Genomic DNA, 21969 nt, shown 5'->3' with positions numbered 1-21969 from the left:
TAATCCAACACATTACAGGATCACGCAGCAGTTTAACTCTATCTGATTACTCACACGGGCACAATCAAGTAAAAAACATCATTCACCAAATCTAGCTTTAAAGTGTAAACTCATAAAAGACACCATACGTTACTATAAATACAAGCCTGATCTAGTTTTAGAGTCAGAGTCCTACAGATTATATTATGACTGATCCATTATTACAGATACGACATTCCATAACAACCATCCAGATGTAATATTACAGGCAAAACAAGCAAGAACAACTTACTTAATAGATGTAGCCATTCCAAGCACACATACAGAAATTAATAAGTAAAAATACCAGAAATAAAAGAGGGAATTAAGGCAATGGAACATGAACAGGGTACACATTGTCCCAATAGTAATATCTACAACTGATATTATCCCAAAGCCACTATACACTAGCAATAAACAATTAGACCCACACAGTAATATTTCTGTACATCTCCAGAAAACCACATTACTAAACATCACTAGAATAGTCCAAAAGTTCCTAGCAATTGAGAAATGAGCATGCTTGGCTATGCCTGTACCTCAGGTTTTACTAGCCTGAACTGAGAAAAAATAAAAATATAACTTATTTATGGAGCTCTTTTACTTTACTTTACTTTACTTTATTGTCACCAAACAATTGATACTAGAGCGTACAATCATCACAGCGATATTTGATTCTGCGCTTCGTGCTCCTTGGAGTACAAATCGAAGTAAATATAATAAAAATTTAAATTATAAATCATAATTAGAAAATAGAAGACGGAAAGTAAGGTAGTGCAAGTCAGGTCCGGATAGTTAGAAGGTACGGCCCAGATCCAGGTCAGGATCCGTTCAGCAGTCTTATTGCAGTTGGAAAGAAGCTGTTCCCAAATCTTTTCATGGAGATGATGTAATTCAAAATGCTTTACAATGGAATAAAGTTCAAACACCAGAACAAAAGATAAAAATATGTTATTTAAAAGCAAGGTTAAATAAATGGGTTTTGACTGTGTTTAAAAGTGTCAAATGAGTCTGCATGCATTATAGTTTTAAGTATTAGATTCCACAATTTAGGAGCATAGTTCAAAAGCACTGTCCTGACGATTACCTTTTGAAGGAGGTTGCTCAAATTTAAGAGACTGGTGAAAGAAGATCTGATAGTGATGCTTTGATATACTTTGCTCCCTGACCACTGATTACTTTAAAAACAAACAGGAGAACTTGAAAATTATTTCTAAAAGATGCAGGAAGGTGCAATGAATTCACAAGGCAGTTGGTACAGGTCTGCAAACATGAGAAGAACTGCAAATGCTGGAAATCCAGAGCAACACACACACGGAGAAGCTCAGCAGGTCAGGCAGCAGCTTTGGAAAGGAATAACCATGGAAATAAGAATGGAGGGAGTCCTGATGAAGGGTCTTGGCCCGAAACATTGATTGTTTATTCCTTACCATAGATGCTGTCTGATCTGCTGAGTTCCTACAGCATTTTTGTGTGTGGTACAGGTCTGGTTGTTCATGAGGAAGAACAATGATATAGGTTTCAATAGGTACATTTAATGTCAGAGAAATGCATACAATATACACCCTGAACTTCTTTTTCTTTGCAAACATCCACAAAAACACAATACCTCCTCCATCTTAGCAGATTATCAAGTAAACCCAATGGTGTGCTTTGTTTGATTATCTTTCCAATGACCATGAAATCTTCATTTCATAGCCAATAGCCAGTGAACAGCCAGAGCTCTTTGATAACCTCCAGAAGCCTCAGGCCACACCGATCCACCACTGCCATTTCACTACACCCACTATGAATGAAAGCCCTTGAGAATCATTGGAGTTTACTCTCTCACTCTCCCAAGTAAGCAAAAGGTTTTTATAACTGTCAGGCTTGAAAAGCTGTCCTCATGTCCAAAAGTCCATAAATTATGCCGTCACTTGGAAAAGAATGGGCAGGGAAACATTTGAAAAGCGCTGAAGTTAAAATGCTCTGCTGACTGAAATGGTGGTGTGGTGATTAGTGTTACAGCTTACAGCACCAGCGATTTGGTTTCAACTCCCACCACTGTCCATAAGGAGCTTGAACGCATTCTCACTTGACAGTGTGGGATTCCTCCAGGTGCTCCAGTTTCCTCCCATATTCCAAAGATGTTCCAATTAGAATTAGTAAGTCATGGACATGGTACGCTGGTGCCAGAAACACGCTGACACATTTGGGCAGCCTCTAGCACAGTCTTGGACAGTTTTAGTAGTTGATGCAGCCAATGCATTTCACTGTATGTTTTGATGTTCATGTGACAAATAAAGCTAATCTTTAACTTTTAATCTCAATAGTCACTTGTTCTTCAGATGGTCTTTAGTTGGGAATTGGTTCCCATTTATTTATTTATTTATATATCTACCTATCTATCTATTTATTTAGTTTTATTGATTGAGAGATGCAGCATGGTTACAAGCCCTTCCATCCAATGAGCCTGCGATGCTCAACTATACCTGTTTGACCAATTACCCTATTAATCTGTACTTGGAATGTAGGAAGAAACCAGAGCGCCCAGGGAAGCCCATGAAACCATGAGGAGAAACTTCTTAAAGACAGCAGCGAGAATTGAACCCAGGTCACTAGCTCTGTAATTGCATTACACCATCTGCTATGCTTCCATGCTGCCCATTTGAGTCACCATGTGCAACACTGTTCAGGGACAGAGCTGGCAGACATTGATCTTGAGGTTGCTCTAGGTATCCAAGATGGTGCCAAGCCATCTTGAGTCTTGAGTCATGAGCTCCAGTTAAGCCCAGCCTCAGGCTAATCATTTATCAAAGCCCTCACTATGACTGAATATTTGTAGATGGTCAGAAGCATCTAAGAACATTGAACAATGATTAAAGCTCTAAAATACCACTGAAAATGTTAACATGTTTAAAAATTAAACATGCCAAACATTTAAAAACACTAGGAAACAATTAAGGACAATTAAGCAGATTTAAATCAGCTTTATGAAATCAAAGGAGAGGAAATTATCTTGTGCGTGCCCTATTCCCTGCAGTAATTTCTTCTCATCAGACTGTGTGGGTCTGCTGGACTTGCTTCACTGGAAGGTTTTCCAACCGAATGCTGGGAAGTATGTGGAAGTTTGTGCTCCACCACCGGACTCCAGTGTTGAGCACAGTCATTCCAGGACTGATGAGCAGCTGAGTAGGAGGTGACCATTTGCATTGTCTTGGTAATCTTGAGCTTCCACCCCATTATGCAGGGAAGAGTCAGGAGTGCAGAATGCAATTGCTAACTTTCTACGAGAAGATCAGAGTTGACAGGTCTTTCTGGAAATTCATAGGTCTCCCACACTCACAACAGGTATCTCATCTCCAGCTAAAATCCAATTCAACATTAGCAATGTCTGACCATCCATCATTTTCCATTCACTGAATTCAACACTCATTCTATCACTAAGCTGTTCTAAACTGTTCCCACAACCTATGGACTCACTCTCAAGGACTATATATATATATATACACACACACACGTATATACATATACATACATATATATACATTTGTATATAATCTTCTCAGATTTATCTGACTGTGTATAAATTTTTTATGTCTACTATTCCTCTTTCTCCTTCTGTCCTAAGTCATGTTAACCTAAATGTATTCAGGTTTGTATTTTCTAAAATTGTTCATTTCAGTTCTTATTTTTCAGACCAAGATATTATGCCACAAGAATACATTAATATAGGTATTGGAAAAGTGTTTATTATCTTTGATATACTTTTACCATTGAGCTCTGTTTGGCAGATTTTCTTAATATTGGCATAAATTCTGCTGTAGGTTTTCCCTTTATCACAATAGGATCTATTTTCTTTGCTTGTTGAAATCCCAGCTACTTGTATGTTTCGTATTCATCCATTGGTTGTGTTGTATCCTGCTGCTCTGCTTTGTACTTTATTAGCTCTATTGTTATCTAGTCCAAAGTTCATGTTTATATCTTGTATAGGAGGTCGAAGTATGATTCATTTTGTTGATTCAGTAAATTGGAGTGCCGGTTTAAAGCTAGACAAAACCATAGTGGACTTAGAGAGTCGTCCTCAAAGATGCCTTGCTTTAATGGTGGTTGTTCATTATTGGTTGGTAATATACGTGGTGATTACAGTACGCCAATGCTTCATCAAATGTTGTAAGAATTTCACAAGTATTGGGTGTAGTTCATATATATATATATATATATATATATATATATATATATATATATATATATATATATATATATATATATAAGAACTATTAACCATGAGTGTGGGACAGAATCAAATGCTTTTTGGTAGTCAATATAACAACATGAAAAATTTCTGTTTTTTCACTGGGCTTGAAATAGAATTGCAGAATCTATATTTACTTCCAGTTTAAGATGGCTCTGGTGAAACACTGCGATGATTGTTGGCAGCAGATAAAACTACGAACTACTTTATAAATCACACTTTTTCTTGAAAATTATTTCTGCAATCAATAGCCCGTAAACTTCTCTTTTGGAGTTGAGCTTTTGAACCGCCTGTATGACCTGACATTTTTGTGGTTTGAACTGAAGTCTCAAAGATGCAGGACAGTTGTGGCAGGGGTGTACGGGCCAAACCGAGGTGGCAGGGCCAGGAGTAATGTTTGGCCTTTTCTGGAATGGACTTGGAGACGATTTGAAGAGGCAGGACCGAGGTGAAGCAGTGTTGATGCAGTCGAGCCTGGGCCCATGAGTTTATCGAAGTGGCAAGTCCTGGGTCTGAGAATGAGGAATGAGCTGCTGTTTGGCTGATTTAAGGTCCGGGCCAGATTGAAAAGGTCAGGGTGTTGGAGCTGGAGGAGAGGCATGGGCCAATATTTAGTTTGCTGCCCACTCGGTTTACTCATCTCTGCACTGAACTGAGGCTGCAGCCTGTATCTAATGGGCTCCTGGATCAGCTGTGATCGGTTTTGTGGCTGTGGATTCACTGCCGTGGTTATCAAAGTGAGTGGTGATTAGTTGTGAGATGCATGACGTTACAATTTTTTATATATTTTGTAAACAAGGAATAAGATGATATTTTGATGAGTCGTTTGTAATTTCTCCTTTAGGTAAGAAATATTTTGAAAATTTAGGCACTTTTTCAGGATTCTAACAAGAATTGTTGATATGTACTAATAGATACAGATGAAGTCAAGTAAATTTTTAAACCAATATTTATTAATATTATCATTGCCAATATTATTATTGTTCTTTTATGAGTTCCTTATTTTTGTATTTGCAGTTTGTTGCCTTTTGCATATTGGGTGTTTTTCCGTCCTGTTGGGTGTGGTCTTTCTATCCTGTTTTGTTTCTTGTATCTACTGTTAATGCTGGCAAGAAAATGAATCAAGTCACCTCTCATGCTCCTTCCAGAGAGAAAAGCCCTAGCTCACTTGACCTATCCTCAGAAGATATGCTCTCTAGTCCAGGCAGCATCCTGGCAAACCTTCTCTGCACTCTCTCTAAAGCTTCCACATCTTCCCTATAATGAGGTGAACAGAACTGAACACAATACTCTAACCAGAGTTTTATGGAACTGCAACATTACCTCACAGCTCTTGAACTCAATCCCCTGACTAGCAAAAGCCAACATACCATATTCCTTCTCACAACTCTATCAGTTTATGCTGCAATTTTGAGTGCAATGGCGGTGGTCCGCAAGGACCCCTTGTTTCTCCACGTTGCTAAGAATCCTGCCATTAACCCAGTATTCTGCCTTCAAATTTGTCCTGTATGTGTCATGCATTGCAATCCAATGTTTTGAATAATTGCTTCCCTCACACCTTACTGATCCCATTTATTCTGAGTTGTCGAATTAACACTTGATCTCAGAGAGGTGGACAATTTGAAGTCGCTCACTGGCACAATTACAGTGCTCTCACTTTTTATGAGCTTCCTAATAGTGAGAATGACATTGAGGAGCAACTTTTCAGGGGACTTGCAAAGATGCACTAAAGCCATAGGAGAGAAGTGGTAATGGGGAGGAAGAACAATTGGAGCGGCTGAACAGCAAAGGCGGGTACAATTTCTGAAGTGCATTCAGAGAATTTCTTGATCACTACTTTTTTAGTCCAAACGAAAATGGACCTGGTTCTGTGAACGAAGACAGGCTGAGCGGAAGAAGGATCAGTACGGAAACATTTAGGAAACAGTGATCGTAATATCATAAGGTTTAGAATAGCTTTGGAAACGGAAGTAGACCACTCCAATTTGAAAAGTAGTCCATTGAAGAAGGGCCAATTTCAAAGGGGCGAGAACAGATTTGATTTGGGTAAACTGGAATCAAAGCTTGGCAGGCAAAATTGTAATTGAACTATAGGAGGCTTTCAGGATTGTAATACTTCAGCTAGAGTCTAGAAACATTTCCATGTGCGAGAAAGATGGGGAAATTAAAGCCAGAATTTCCTTGTGGACCAGAATGACTGAGAGTCAAAAAGAGCAAAAGTAAAGAGCATTTGACGGATGTCAGGTGTTAGCGTAAGTGACAGAAAGTTCAGAAGAGAGATGATAGAGTAACTATCATCTGAAGAGGCAAAAAAAAGATACTGAGGAAAAATTGAGAACAGATACCAAAGGAGTCTGAAATATTCCCTTGGGAATTTGAATAACAATGGGTTAGAACAGGAGTGAAAGGGACAACCAGATCAGAAAGGAAATGATTGGATGGTGGCCATTGTTGAGTTACTAAAGGAATATTTTTACATAAACCTTTATCTTTTTCTTGGGTGGGCCCACAAAATCAAGGCTAATCCATCTTTAATCCAATTTTATATGTTCTGAGGTGGCTGATGAAGCTAAGTAGAAACTGCAGACTTTAAATACAAGAGATTCGCCAGATGCTGGAAATTCAGAGCAACACACACAAAATGATGGAGGAACTCCACATGTCAGGCAGCATCTATGGAGGCGAAGAGCTAACATTTCAGGTCAAGAGACTTCATCTGGACTGGAAAGGAAGAGGGGAAGAAGGCAGAATAAGAAGGTGGAGGGAGGGGAAGCAGTACAAACTGGCAGGTGATAGGTGAAACCAGATGAGGGGGAAGGAGTGTGGAAAAGGGGGGGATGAAGTAAGAAGCTGTGAGGTAATAGGTGGAAGAAGTAAAGGGCTGAAGAAGAAGAAGTTTGATAGGAGAGGACAGCAGACTATGGAAAAAAAGGAAGGAAAAGGGGCACCAGAGGGAGGTGATGTACAGAGGAGAAAAAGGCATGTGAGGGGAACCAAATTGAAAAATGGAGAAAGAGGAAAGGGGGTGGGGTGGGGGAGAAATTGCCAGAAGTTAGAGAAATCAATGTTCATTCCATCAGATTGGAGGCTTCGCAGATGGAATATGAGGTGTTGCTCCTTCAACCTAAGTATAGCCTTATCATGGATAAGGCACTTGTGCAGATACAATAAGGTCTTTTAAGAGACTCTTAGATACGTACGTGGAGCTTAGAAAAATAGAGGGCTAGGGTAACTGCAGGCATTTTCTAGAGTAGGTTACCTGGTTGGCACAACATTATGGGCTGAAGGGCCTGTAATGTGCTGTAGATTACTATGTTCTATGTTCTCCATATTGATTGGCAATAGTGGAAGCCATGGAGCGAAATGTCAGAATGGGAATGGGAAGTAGAATTAAAATAGGTGGCCACTGGGAAATCCCACTTCCTGTAGCAGAGTGAAGGTGTCTGGCAAAGCAATCCCCCAGTCTATGTCAGGTCTCAGTAATGTAGAGGAAGCTGACCTGGGCACTCTACATACAATCGGTGACCCTGACGGACTTGCAGGTGACGTGTGGCTTTGTTAGGTGCCTTGAAAGGTGGTGAAGGAGGGGGCGTAGGTAAAGGGCAGGTGTACTATCTCTTGGCTTCTAAGAAAAATTTGAAGGTGAGAAATGAAAGAAAAGGGAGTAAAGTTTCCAGAAATGGGGGTGGAGAGGGTGGGGCACAGGGGAGAAAAGCAATATATTCATTTGCAAAGGCAACACAAGTGAATCTGTAGATGCTGGAAATAAATAAAAACACAAAATGCTGGCAGAACTCAGCAGGCCAGACGGCATCTATGGGAGGAGGTAGTGACGACGTTTCGGGCCGAAACCCTTCATCAGGAGTGAAGTAACATGGGATGGTCAAGGGGGGATAAGAAGTGGGGGGAGGGATGAAGTAGAGAGCTGGGAAGTGATAGGCTGGAGGGAAATGGGCTAGGGGGAAGGTGGAGAATTATGGGAAATAAAAGAGAAAGAAAGGTAGGGCTGGGGGGAGATTATAGTGAGGGGGGAAAAAGAGAGAGAAAGAGAACCAGACTAAAATTATAGATAGGGATGGGGTAAGGGGGGGGCAGGGGTATCAACAGAGGTCAGTGAGTTGGATGTTCATGCCGGCAGGTAGGAGGCTACCTAGGCGGGAGATAAGGTATTGCTCCATTGACCTGCGTGTAGCCTCATCTTGACGGTAGAGGAGGCCATGGACAGACATGTTGGAGTGGGAGTGGTCTGTGGAATTGAAGTGTGTGCCCACAGGGAGATCCCGCCACTGCTGGAGGACTGAGCGCCGGTGTTCGGCGAAACGGTCTCCCAGTCTGCGGCGGGTCTCCCCAATGTATAAATGGCCACATCGGGAGCACCGGATACAGTATATCATCCCAGTTGACTCGCAGGTGAAGTGGTGCCTCACCTGAAAGGACTGTCTGGGGCCTAGGATGGTGGTGAGGGAAGAAGTGTGGGGGCAGGTGTAGCACTTATTCCGTTTGCAGGGATAAGTGCCTGGAGGGAGGTCGGTGGGGAGGGATGGGGGGGATGAATGGACAAGGGAGTCGCGTAGGGAGCGATCCCTACGGAAAGCCGAGAGTGGGGGGGAGGGGAAGATGTGTCTGGTGGTGGGATCCCGTAGGAGGTGGCGGAAGTTACGGAGGATTATACGTTGGATCTGTAGGCTGGTAGGGTGATAGGTGAGGACCAGGGGGACTCTATCCCTGTTGGGCTGGCGGGGGGGGGGGGGGGGTGAGGACAGAGGTGCGGGAAATACGGGAGATGCAATGGAGGGCAGAGTTGATAGTGGACGAAGGGAAGCCCCTTTCTTTAAAAAAGGAAGACATCTCCTTTGTCCTAGAATGAAAGGCCTCATCCTGAGAGCAGATGCAGTGGAGGCGGAGGATTTGAGAGAAAGGGATAGCATTTTTGTAGGAGACAGGGTGGGAGGAGGAATAGTCTAGGTAGCTGTGAGAGTCTGTAGGTTTGTAGTAGACATCGGTGGATAGGCTGTCTCCAGAGATAGAAACAGAAAGATCTAGAAAGGGGAGGGAAGTGTCAGAAATAGACCAGGTGAACTTGAGGGCGGGGTGAACGTTGGAGGCGAAGTTAATGAAGTCGACGAGCTCAGCCTGCATGCAGGAAGCTGCGCCGATGCAGTCGTCGATATAACGTAAGAAAAGAGGAGGACAGATACCAGTGTAGGCTTGGAACATAGATTGCTCCACATGGCCGACAAAAAGGCAGGCATAGCTAGGACCCATGCGGGTGCCCATGGCTACACCTTTAGTTTGGAGGAAGTGAGAGGAGCCAAAGGAGAAATTGTTAAGGGTGAGGACTAATTCTGCGAGGCGGAGAAGAGTGGTGGTAGAGGGTGACTGGCTGGGTCTGGAATCCAGGAAGAAACGGAGAGCTTGGAGACCTTTCTGGTGGGGGATAGAGGTATATAGGGACAGGACGTCCATGGTGAAAATGAGGCGGTGGGGGCCAGGGAATTTGAAATCCTTGAAGAGATGTAAAGCATGGGAAGTATCACGGATATAGGTGGGTAGGGATTGAACAAGGGGAGATAAAACAGAGTCGAGATAGGCAGAAATAAGTTCAGTGGGGCAGGAGCAAGCAGAGACAATGGGTCTGCCTGGACAGGCAGGTTTGTGAATCTTGGGTAGTTTGGAGGCACTTCCTCCAAACTAAGGTGTAGCCATGGGCACCCGCATGGGTCCTAGCTACGCCTGCATTTTTGTCGGCCATGTGGGGCAATCTATGTTCCAAGCCTACACCAGTATCTGTCCTCCTCTTTTCTTATGTTATATTGACAACTGCATCAGCGCTGCTTCCTGCATGCAGGCTGAGCTCCTCGACTTCATTAACTTCGCCTCCAACTTTCACCCTGCCCTCAAATTCACCTGGTCCATTTCCGACACCTCCCTCCCCTTTCTAGATCTTTCTGTTTCTATCTCTGGAGACAACCTATCCACCGACATCTACTACAAACCTACAGACTCTCACAGCTATCTAGACTATTCCTCCTCCCACCCTGTCTCCTGCAAAAATGCTATCCCTTTCTCTCAAATCCTCCGCCTCCGCCGCATCTGCTCTCAGGATGAGGCCTTTCATTCTAGGACAAAGGAGATGTCTTCCTTTTTTAAAGAAAGGGGCTTCCCTTCGTTCACTATCAACTCTGCCCTCCATTGCATCTCCCGTATTTCCTGCACCTCTGTCCTCACCCCCCCCCCCCCCGCCAGCCCAACAGGTTGAGTATAGAGTCCCCCTGGTCCTCACCTATCACCCTACCAGCCTACAGATCCAACGTATAATCCTCCGTAACTTCCGCCACCTCCTACGGGATCCCACCACCAGACACATCTTCCCCTCCCCCCCACTCTCGGCTTTCCGTAGGGATCGCTCCCTACACGACTCCCTGTTCATCCCCCCCATCACTCCCCACCGACCTCCCTCCAGACACTTATCCCTGCAAACGGAAGAAGTACTACACCTGCCCCCACACTTCTTCCCTCACCACCATCCTAGGCCCCAGACAGTCCTTTCAGGTGAGGCACCACTTCACCTGCGAGTCAACTGGGGTGATATACTGTATCCGGTGCTCCTGATGTGGCCATTTATACATTGGGGAGACCTGCCGCAGACTGGAAAACCGTTTTGCCGAACACCAGCGCTCAGTCCTCCAGCAGTGGCGGGTTCTCCCTGTGGCCACACACTTCAATTCCACAGACAACTCCCACTCCGACATGTCTGTCCATGGCCTCCTCTACCGTCAAGATGAGGCTACATGCAGGTTGATGGAGATACACCTTATCTCCCGCCTAGGTAGCCTCCTACCTGCCGGCATGAACATTCAGCTCACAGAACTCCGTTGATACCCCTGCCCCCCACCTTACCCCATCCCTATCTAGAATTTTAGTCTGGTTCTCTTTCTCTCTTTCCCCCCTCACTATAATCTCCCCCCAGCCCTACCTTTCTTTCTCTTTTATTTCCCATAATTCTCCACCTTCCCCCTAGCCAATTTCCCTTCAGCCTATCACTTCCCAGCTCTCTACTTCATCCCTCCCCCCACTTCTTATCACCCGTCGACCATCCCATGTTACTTCACTCTTGATGAAGGGTTTCGGCCCGAAACGTCGTCAGTACCTCCTCCCATAGATGCTGTCTGGCTTGCTGAGTTCCGCCAGCATTTTGTGCTTTTATATATTCATTTGCAAAATGTGTTGTCCTACTGAAATTCAGAAATCAAAGCAGTACAACTGAATTGCAGATGTCAATGTGTGTGGTTTCCAAATGCTGGACCACAGCCAAGTTATGGATTACTGACACAAAGATAAGAGTTCAAATCTCAACGTGGCAGCAGGGGTTTTTAAGTTCCAGTTATGAAATAAATCTGGAAATTGAAAAAAAAAGCCTTTAACAATAACAATGAAATAATTGTGAATTTAATTCACTAATGCTCAACAGGTAAGAAAATATACCATCCTCAGATGGTCAGACTCCAGAACCCCAATGGGATTGACTGCCTTACTTCTGTAAAATTAAAGGATAAATGCCAGTGTTGCCTTATTTAATACTGTCCTTAACACCATCCTTACTTTCTTAGTTATGAATGCATGCTTTATTTTTCTCATGGAATTTATAATTTCTTAATGGAAAGTCGAGTAACACATATAAAATGCTGGAGGATCTCAGCACATCAGGCAGCATCTACTATATGGAAAGGAATGGACAGTCGATGTTTCGGGCTGAAACCCTTCATCAGGATTTCGTGCATCTTCAGAACCTCTTGTGACCATGAAAAGTGCATCGATACTTCAAAATAGTTCTCAAAATATTGCAAGACTTCAATCAGTATTGTTTTAAATCTACCTTTGTCAATTTAGCAGAAATAGTCATATTTAGGTTCAATTCACCAGTATCTGGCCAAATCGTAACATTCTCAAATTACTTACAAAATTTTAATACATTGTGATCATCTTTTCCCGGGGTATCTCCTTCTATGAGATTACTGATCGACTTGGTCTCATGACATGAAATAAGGCCTAAGAAAACATGGTAAATTCTGTGATGTAATATTTGTGTCTTCTTGTTTCTAATGGCTTAGTCATATTTACAAAATACATCCAGTGGCAGCTTTATTAGGTACACCTGTACAAATTCGTCCTGACGAAGGGTCTCGGCCTGAAACGTTGACTGCTCGTTTCAACGGCTGCTGCCGGACCTGCTGAGTTCATCCAGCTTGTTTGTACGTGTTGATTTGACCCCAGTATCCTTTGTGTTTTCACCTGTGCAACTGCTTTGTAATGCAACCATCTAATCAGCCGGTCATGTCGCAGCAACTCAATGCATAAAAACATGCATATATGGTCAAAAGGGTCAGTTGTCGTTCAGAACAAACATCAAAATAGGGAAGAGATGTGATCTAATTAAATGACTTTCAACATGGAGTTATTGTTGGTGTCAGATGGGGTGGTTTGTGTATCTCAGAAGCTGTTGATCTCCTGGGGTTCTCATATACATCAGTCTCTAGAGTAGTGGTCACCAACATTTCCAAGCCCAAGATCCCCTTAGTTAAAGACAAGATCAACCCCAAATCAATTAGTTACATGCGTGTGCACTGGGGCAGAAAAGACCAGAAGTAAAACCCTGCAACCCAGAAGTGGAAATAATGCATAAACACCGGGGGTACCCACCCTTTTTTTGCACCGTGGACCGGCTTAATATTGACAATATTCTTGCGGACTGGCCGACCGGCGGGGTTGTGATAAACACGACGGGAATGCAGCGATACTTGTACGGGGTTCCTTATGTCCAGTCTATTCCACAATTTAGTTTTTGCGGCTCTTGGCACTTAGCTGCTGTCCCGCGCTGCTCATGTTTTTTCCGCTGAAAAAACTCAATAGGTTTGTCTTTAAGTGCGGGGTGCTTGGACTCAAGGTACCGAAGCAGTTTTGAGGGCTTCATTGCCTCATTAGACAGCCTCCAGGCCCGAACTCCAGCTTCCCACCCGCCTGCTGCCAGACACCTTGGCCAGGTGCAGCTGGTCGCGGGTGGGGTGAGAGGACAAGGTCAGGGCTGGAGGTCCCCGTGCCGGGGCTGCGGTGATCGCAGTCCGGAGAGAGCGACTGACCGAGCAAGGAGAGCAACAGGCCCACGCCTGCCCCTGCCCCCCTTGTATCGGCCGACAAAAGTTTGTTTCAGTAGATCGTAGCGCGGTAGCTGCTCTGATACTTACGAAACGCGGAGCCTGAATTAGGTCATCTGTGAATATTTTAGCACCAGGTTCCCCACGAACATTCCGTGTGCAAAACAGATTTAGAGCCGGTGCCCATCTGTCCGCGCTCCAGGCCGGTAGCAATGGCATTTCCCGCCGGCCGCGCGAGGGTATCCCTGCAGTTAGGCAACTGATGACCTCGTGTGGGTTCAAGTTAAACAGTGGCATGATAGGGAATGAGGAAAGGTGCAGCTGACTCATATTGTTTCCTCGCGGCCCAGTGGTTGGGGACCACTGAAGTACACTGTGTAGTGCGGGGGAGCTACACGCATGCTCACTGGGCAGAAAGAACGGAACTAAAACCCCGCAACCCGGAAACAATCTCTCAACAGTACTTGTGTATTTATTTTTCATTTTTTTTTCAGGATGTAACGGGAAAGTCTCAAAGATCGACCAGTTGATCACGATCGACAGGTTGGTGACCACTACTCTAGAGATTCAGAGAATGTTGTGATAAACACAAAACACCCTGCGAGTGGCAGCTTTGTGTGGGACAATGGCTTGTTAATGAGAGAGGTCAGAGAAGAAAGGCCAGACTGGTTTAAGCTGACAGGAGGACGACTGTAATTCTAATAACCATGTGTTACAAGAGTGATGTGCAGAAGAGCATCTCTAAACGGACAAGGCTTTGAACCTTGAAGTCGATAGGCAAAGAACAATGAACATACACTTAGTGGCCATTTTACTGGGTACAGGAGTAGGTAAATGTACCACTTTACCACAGTAGTGTAGCAGTTAGCATGATGTATTACAGCTCGGGACATTGGAGTTTGGAATTTACTCCTGGTAGCCTCTTTAAGGATTTTGTATATCTTCCCTGTGGAACGTGTGGGCTTCTTCCAGGTGCTTTGGTTTCCTCTCACAGTCCAAAGATATACCAGTAAGTAGGTTAATTGGTCATTGTAAGTTGTTCTGTGATTAGGCTAGGATTAAATTGAGGGTTGCTGGCGGTGCAGCTCGAAGGGCTGAAGGGCCTATTCTACATTGTATCTCTAAATAAGTAAGTATATAATGTGGCCACAGAGTGTAGAGTATATAACAAATGGTTTACTATCTCATCTATTAAATCAGATCGTGACCTGTTAGATTAAAGTATTGCAAAAGTTCCTAATTACACAATTGAAAAACAAATGACTCTGTATAGGTCCAAAAACTCAACTTTACTTCTCAAAAATGATACATGGAATACAATAAAAGCTGGCTAATATGGACACCAGTAATAAGTATTCTCAGAGAAAAAATGTTAAGCACAAACATTAGCATTTCAGATTGTTCACATAAGATATAGTGATTCATAAAAGAGCAAAGGAAGTACACACAGTGGAATCTCTTCTATGAGTTTGAGAATTACACAAACAGTTCTGAAATGAGGAGCATGTTCTTTGTGACTGTATGAAATATTGGCACTGTATGTTGCACCAGATGTGGAAATACTGTGAAATGTTACAAGTAGATGCTGTTGTAATTAGGACAGTCTGCATTAATGGATGAATAACTTGAAATGCAATCATCAGTTAATGCTCTTTTTTTAATATAATATTCAAAAGTATCCATTTCATCAGTTCACAAGGCAATATCTTTCACCAGAAATATCTGTGACAAAGATTAAGCCACATGCAACAGAGTACAATCATAATACAATTCATGGGAAAGAAGAAGACAAAGCTTTAATAAATATAATGCCAATAATCATTGATGAGAATAAGTCCTTGTTAGAAGTGATTTTCCCTTTGGTGTAATAGAATACACCATACCAAGGCCCCATAGAGTGTAGGAACTATGAGTGATGGAGACCAAATAATGCACTGGCAGGAACTAGCTACAGTAGATTGTACATAGAGGTAGCCAAGCAAAATTTTAACCCATCATGACTTTCAATAAGTCTTCAAACAATTAGTTCTAGTTGGTCTTTAGTCATTATAAAATAGACAACTACGGTACCTTTTCTTGAATCTGTTCAAAGATAGCCAGGGAGAAATTTAAAGTTGTTTCTAACCCAGTGCAAAAAGTAATGGTATTTTCTTACTGAAGCCCCATTGAGTTTGACCGCATCCTTGTTTGGATGGCAAAATTATTGTTTAGCACTACCTACTAAATTAAAAAAAAAACAGGAAACCTATACAAGTCTCTTTACATTCGTAAGCCTTCCAGAGAAAAGTTGTAATGGATATTTCACTGTGTTATAGTTGTCCAAATTTGAGAAACGTATGCTCAGAAAGCATTGGCTTAGAAACGGGATCACTCCTGAACAGGAGCACCGGATCTGTGCGGCATGATAAGCTGGTGCTCGTTCATTGCACTGAGGCTTGGTTTATCATCAGGATTGCTGTGAAAATATCTGTGTATTTTGAGCACACAAAAATTTTAGCGCATGGTTCAAAACGATTTGTAGATGAAATCTTCATGTGCTAATTAATTCATCATGTGAAAATGTCTGTGTGCATTTTGAACGTGCAACATTTCTTCAGTTAATTCACAGTTCATGATGACCAGTAGCTCATTAATTCTCTTCAAGGCATTAACCCATAAACTACACATCTACTGAGCTACAGCACTGTAGGAAGTGAATGTACTGTACATGGGAGGTGGTGCGGATGAATATTCCTCCCACTTCTTAGAAGGACCCTGTAGATGATGTCAAGGAAGGCTCAAGTTCTCTGCAGCAGGAATGCCTACGTGGCTCCCAAGTCAAAGATGAAAATGAGCTGAGAGAGAAAGCAGTTGCCAAGCATGACCTACTGCATGGGAGCACTGCAGGCAGAAATTCAATCACCATGTATTTTGTCAAGATGTGTGCCCTAAACACATGAACAGGATATCTGTGAAGAGTAAGAATTTCAAGTTGTATGCTGTATACATTCTCTGGTACTAAATGGAACCAGTGAACTACTGAACTCACAAAGGCAGCTTTGAAATAACACCTGCAGTACAGGTCAGGACATAGACGTCTGCACGTGCATGCACACGCGCGCACGCACACACACACACACATTTCTGTATGTCTGCAATGAGCCTAGTTGGCTTTATACACTACTCAAACTTTGTAAGCAACTCTGAATTGCTTGCAACAACTAAAATATGAACAGCCTCCATTTCATCACATTGAAATGAGCTCTTTTTTCCATTGTTAGGATAGAGTGGACAAAGGTAACAAATTTACAGAAGATGGACTTTTTCAGCTCCAAGTACTCATCAGGCTAGAGAAGAGAGTCCACCTTCTAATGGATATTCGGTTTACACAGGTCTAGCTCTGCTAGAGTCAAGTAAGTTGCTCTTTTCTGGTGGCATTGGAGAAGGTCCAGAGGAGGTTCATGAAAATGAATCTAGGAATGAAAGGATTAATGTGTGAGAAATGTTTGACGGCTCTGGGCCTGTACTCACCGGAGTTTAAAAGAATAAAGGTGGATCTCATTGAAATCTATCGAATATTGGAAGGCCTAAGTAGAGTGGATGTGGAGAGGCTCAGAAGCTACAGCCTCAGAACAGAGGGCCATTCATTTACAACAGAGATGAAGAGGAATTTCTTTAGCCAGAAGGGAGAAAATCTGTAGAATTTATTGCCACAGATAGCTGTGGAGGTCAAGTCATTGGGTGGAGGTTGATAGATTCTGGATTTGACAGGGCATCAATATTTATGGGGGTGAGGCAGGTTAATGGGGGGGGGGCGGTTGAGAGGAATAATAAAATAGCCATGATATAATTGCAGAGACTCAATTAACTGAATGTACTAATTCTGTTCCTATGTCTTATGGTCTAGGTCTCCAATAGGGCTTGGATGCTCTGATGTGCCACTTCCCCTCATAAAAGTAAATATTTTGTTTTTGCTTATGTGCCTGTTCGCAGAATCATTCTAACAACTTCCACAACCATACCTTCATTATTGCTTAGCCATAGGAGGTATGGCCTGGAGGCTGGGGGTCTGTCCTGGGGTTAATGACTATGTCTGTGTGGATGGGATAGAGGGACGGGGCTTGGTTTTGTTGTTGCTGTCTTGATGCTGTGTTCTTCTGCAAAACATTGTGGGCATGCTATGTCGGTGCTAGAGTGTGTGGCTACACTTGTGGGCTGCCTCCAGCACACCCTGTGGTGTGCTGATTGTTAATTCAAATTACAAATTTTATTGTAAGTTTCGATGTACACGTAATGAATGCATTTGAATCGAATCTTGCAGGACTTCATGAAGAGGAAGAGGAAAAGAACAAGAGGCTTTGCATCCTTGTAATGGACACCACAAGAGACCAGCTCAGATCGGGATCAACTAGGCTAGGTGGGAGATATTATTTCATCATGAACAGCAGTTAGGTCAGAGCCAGAGGGAAATTACTGCACCTTTCCCTTGGAAGGAGAGACCACATATCAGTTCTGTCCAGGTGGACTCAGATAGTGATCAGTGCAGTGAAGCATGGAAAGCCTCTCCAATGTCAAGGGGAATGTTTGCTGCATTCACCAGATGCCCAACTACATTTGAGCTTTGTCAGTCATACACGTTGTCTGGTTCATTGAGTGAATGCATTTTGCTTCTGAACTTTATGTTAGAAGTAGAATCTTTAGAGGCTTGAGAGAAAATACATGCTACAGTGCTTTGTCTTGTACCTGTCACCTTATCAATGACATTTTTCTGGAAAGTCAAAGGTAGTCATAAACGAAATGATGTTCCAGCTATGATATTCTTAAGATTACGTATTTATATGTAACTCATCCAGACAATCAAAGTAGTTTGAATGAAAAGGCCGGTATACATATTCACATTGAATGGTGAGCACATCTTCAGGCTATCTTCCAAGGTCAAATATCCATTTCTATTAAGGGGATATAATTGCTGAAAATGGTCTCAGAGCTGGCAATGTTTTAGTGGAATGGACACCATTCTTCATTGGCTCTTTCTCAAGAATCCAATGGTATGAACTTGAGAAGAGCCAGACTCTACATTACTTTTGGAAAGAAGACATCAAGGATGACTGGGGATGCTCAACATACTCTTCACATTATCACTATTCCTTTCATTCATAAATAACTAGGCTTCATTCAATTGATTTATATTGATATTTTGTTTGGTTTCATAGTGCATAATGTGGTTACATTTAATTGGCTTGCTCCAAAATGATCTTACTCTTTTTCCAATCTGAGAAATTCCTTTAGATTCTATCTTGTTGTGCGTGTAGCAAAGCAACATAGCTGATGAATCTTATGTGAATATGAACATGGTATTAATCATGCCCATGAATTGTTTTTTTTAAATTTGCTGACCAGAAATTGTAGGTTAATGGTATGAGGATCCTTCCAATTCATGAGGAACCATATCATATTAAGGAGAGTCTGAAAATCCACAGGAGCACAGTACATTGATCCCAGGACAAGAATCCCTATATCCTTGCAAATCCGCATGGATATTCTGCCTAATGATCTCTGCACAAGTAAAATCCACCAATGTTGTTATATAAAATTGGACTTCTGACTGAAAAATTATATAATATTATTAAATATAAATGTTGCTTGTTGTTGAAATTGATTTTGGCAGGACTGAAATGGGATTTGGTGAGTGCATTATCCTAGAGTGATGCTATTTCAAGCACATGTTCTAAATACATAGAGCATTGGCAATAAAATGGATTATTTTATATTCAACAACACACCTTTGTTAAATGATCATTTTCTAATAAGTAAGTTTTATTTTGTTTTTATTAAAAAAATCAGATTTCTAATTCTTACAATGGTCTAATTCTAACACTTAACAACTATCTGTCATTGTTGCATGTTTACGATAAATTGTTTACTTTTTTAAAGAAGAAATTTGAGGATTGAGCTACTGAGTTCCATAGAATTGATTATATGGCATTTGATAAGTAGCAGAGGACCTCTCGTTTTCCCTGCATGTTTAAATGTAAGTATGGTCAAGTTTATGTAGGTGGTAAGATTGGAAAGTATGTGAAAAGTTAAATTGATCCCCTTTATATTTTTGTTTTTTTAGTTGTTTTTTTAAAGAAAGATAATAATGAAGATGTGTTTTTTAAAAAAAAAACACAACAGAATCTATTATTGTTATAACTGAATAGCATACAAATATGTTTTCCAGTAAAAAAAATCAATGCAGTCCATCACAGACATTTTAGGGCATGAAGTTCATAGTGGAGCAATTCATTTCATTATTTGTTATCAGCCATAAATACAAAACATTGTTTTAAACCAATTGTGATAAAATCACAAACCACAATTTTCACACTCAAAATTTCACAGTACTGTCACTAACAGTAGACCATCATCTAATAGCAAATGCCCTCACTAAAGAGATACCTGTATTTGAGGAAGCTGAGTATTGTGGCTAAAAGTCATGGAGATCACGGTGTCTTTGGCATGATGATTCAGCTGTATGTGATTGGATTTGTTCACATTATTTTGTTTTGAAAATACTTCCCTCACCAGATGCAAGATTAAATGGTACTCATTTGCCCTTCAAAGAAAATGCATCAGCATGACGATGTGTCCAGTAAAGATCCATGCTTTTGCTTTCCTTCTGCGTATGTTCTGTGAACTTTCACAAGGATCTAAGGTTCAAATTCCCAGGAGTTCTTTTCAGGAATCATGTTGATAAGGAGATGCATTGGATCCATCCACATGTGCAAAATAAAAAGCACCGATTCTCGTAACTGCTTTTGTCCTTTACTGCGGGTAAACAGAGTAGTAATCTGTTGAAACAAAGGAAAAGTGTTAGAAATAATTTCAGTACAAAAATCTATTTCAAAGAAAATTTTCACTGTAAAAGTGCAACAATAGGGTTTAGTACTGACTAACTTTCTTCAAGACATTCACTAGTTGTCGCAGCAAGCATTTTTATGCAATAATAACATGCAAATAATGATAATAATGCATCAATTATTCATTAGTAGTAGAGAAGATGTTCTATAGGAAGTTGCTGAATGTGATGTTTATGCCATCCATAATTTATATGGCAAAAGCTGCACGTTAATAATATAGCTTCTTTCAGGAGTGGTCAGCACACTATATTTAGCAATGTTTATATATTGTATTACTTATAAATAAATCTTATTGTACCTGATTGAGACTAGATAACATTATATTCATTTTAGTCTCCCCTTGACTTACATATGAAAATTTAAATGCCCAGTTCCAGACAAATATTGAATTTCTTTCATTTCCTGATTCATCACTCGTGCAATTTCTTAGTCTTTTAAGTTTGATTTTATGTTATGCCTTGGTACAATATTGTGGTTTTGCAGTGAAACACCTGATACATATCTATAAATCATAAGATGAACTGTGAGGCATTGTGACATTGAGTGACATACCTGCCTTGGTGGCATCATTCCCATGTTTGTTTTGGATGTGATAGAACAGGAGGGATTAAAGGGGGAGGGGTGACGTTACTAGTCAGGGAAAATGTCACTGCAACGCTCCATCAAGATAGACTGGAGAACTCATCTATTGATGAGAGACTGAGAAACAAGTAAGTTATGACCATGTTAATGAGTTTATATTACAGACCACCCAACAGTCTTAGGGATTTAGAGGAGCAGATTTGTAGAAGGGTCACAGACTGTTTCAAGAAACAAAAGGTTGTTTTAGTAGGTGATTTAAGTTTCCACATATTGACTGGGACTCCCATATAGTAAAAGGACAAGATGAGACAGAATTTGTCAAATGTGTTCAGGAAAGTTTCCTTAATCTGCAAATAGAAGTCCCAAAGAGTGAGTGTGATGCTGGATCTGCTATTCGGGAATGAGACAGGGCAAGTGACAGAAGTTTGTGTAGGGGAACACGTTGCACGTAGTGACCACAATGCTATTTAATTTTTAAGCTGAACATGCAGAAGGGTATGTCCATGGGTTGAGATTCTAAATAGGAGAAAGGCCAATTTTGATGGTATCAGAAATGATCTGGCAAGTGTGGATTGGGACAGGCTGCTTTCTGGCTAAGCTGTACTTGATAAGTGGGAGGCCTTCAAAAGCAAAATTTTGAGAGTACGAAGCTTGTATGTGCCTGTTGGAATAAAAGGTAAAGACAACAGAAGTAGGAAACCTTGGTTTTCAAGAGATATTGAGTCCCTGGTTATGAGAAAAATAAAAGGAGGTGCATAGCAGGTACAGGCAAGTAGGAACAAATGAGGTGTTTATGGAGGGTAAGAAATGCAAGAGAACACTTTAAGAAAGAAATCAGAAGGGCTAAAAGAAAACATGAGGTTGCTCTAGTAGACAAGGTGAAGGAGAATCCTAAAGGATTCTACAGATTTATTAAGAGCAAAGGGATTGCGAGGGATAAAATTGGTCTTCTGGAAGATCAGAATGGTAATCCCCGTGTGGAGCTAAAACAGATGGGGGAGATGTTAAATATATTTTTTTGCATTTGTATTTACCCAGGAGACATCAACTTCATGGACCCTGTACAGATTACAGAGGAGGGGTTATTTGCTATCCTGAGGCA

General features: G+C 41.6%; 1 protein-coding gene across 1 annotated transcript in view; it reads right to left on the bottom strand.

The window, feature by feature from the left end:
• Positions 1–14672: 14672 nt before the first annotated feature.
• cntfr (ciliary neurotrophic factor receptor) overlaps positions 14673–21969 on the bottom strand; it is a 310302-nt gene continuing 303005 nt past the window's right edge. The window contains exon 10 of the mRNA XM_073064253.1: positions 14673–20216. Coding sequence (XP_072920354.1) covers position 20216 — 1 coding nt within the window. The 3' untranslated portion in view covers positions 14673–20215. The remainder of the gene's footprint in view (positions 20217–21969) is intronic.

This window comes from Hemitrygon akajei, chromosome 13, assembly GCF_048418815.1.
Source record: "Hemitrygon akajei chromosome 13, sHemAka1.3, whole genome shotgun sequence".
Taxonomy (NCBI): domain Eukaryota; kingdom Metazoa; phylum Chordata; class Chondrichthyes; order Myliobatiformes; family Dasyatidae; genus Hemitrygon; species Hemitrygon akajei.
The sequence above is the reverse complement of the archived record's forward strand: the minus strand, read 5'-3'. Positions and strand labels throughout refer to the sequence as shown.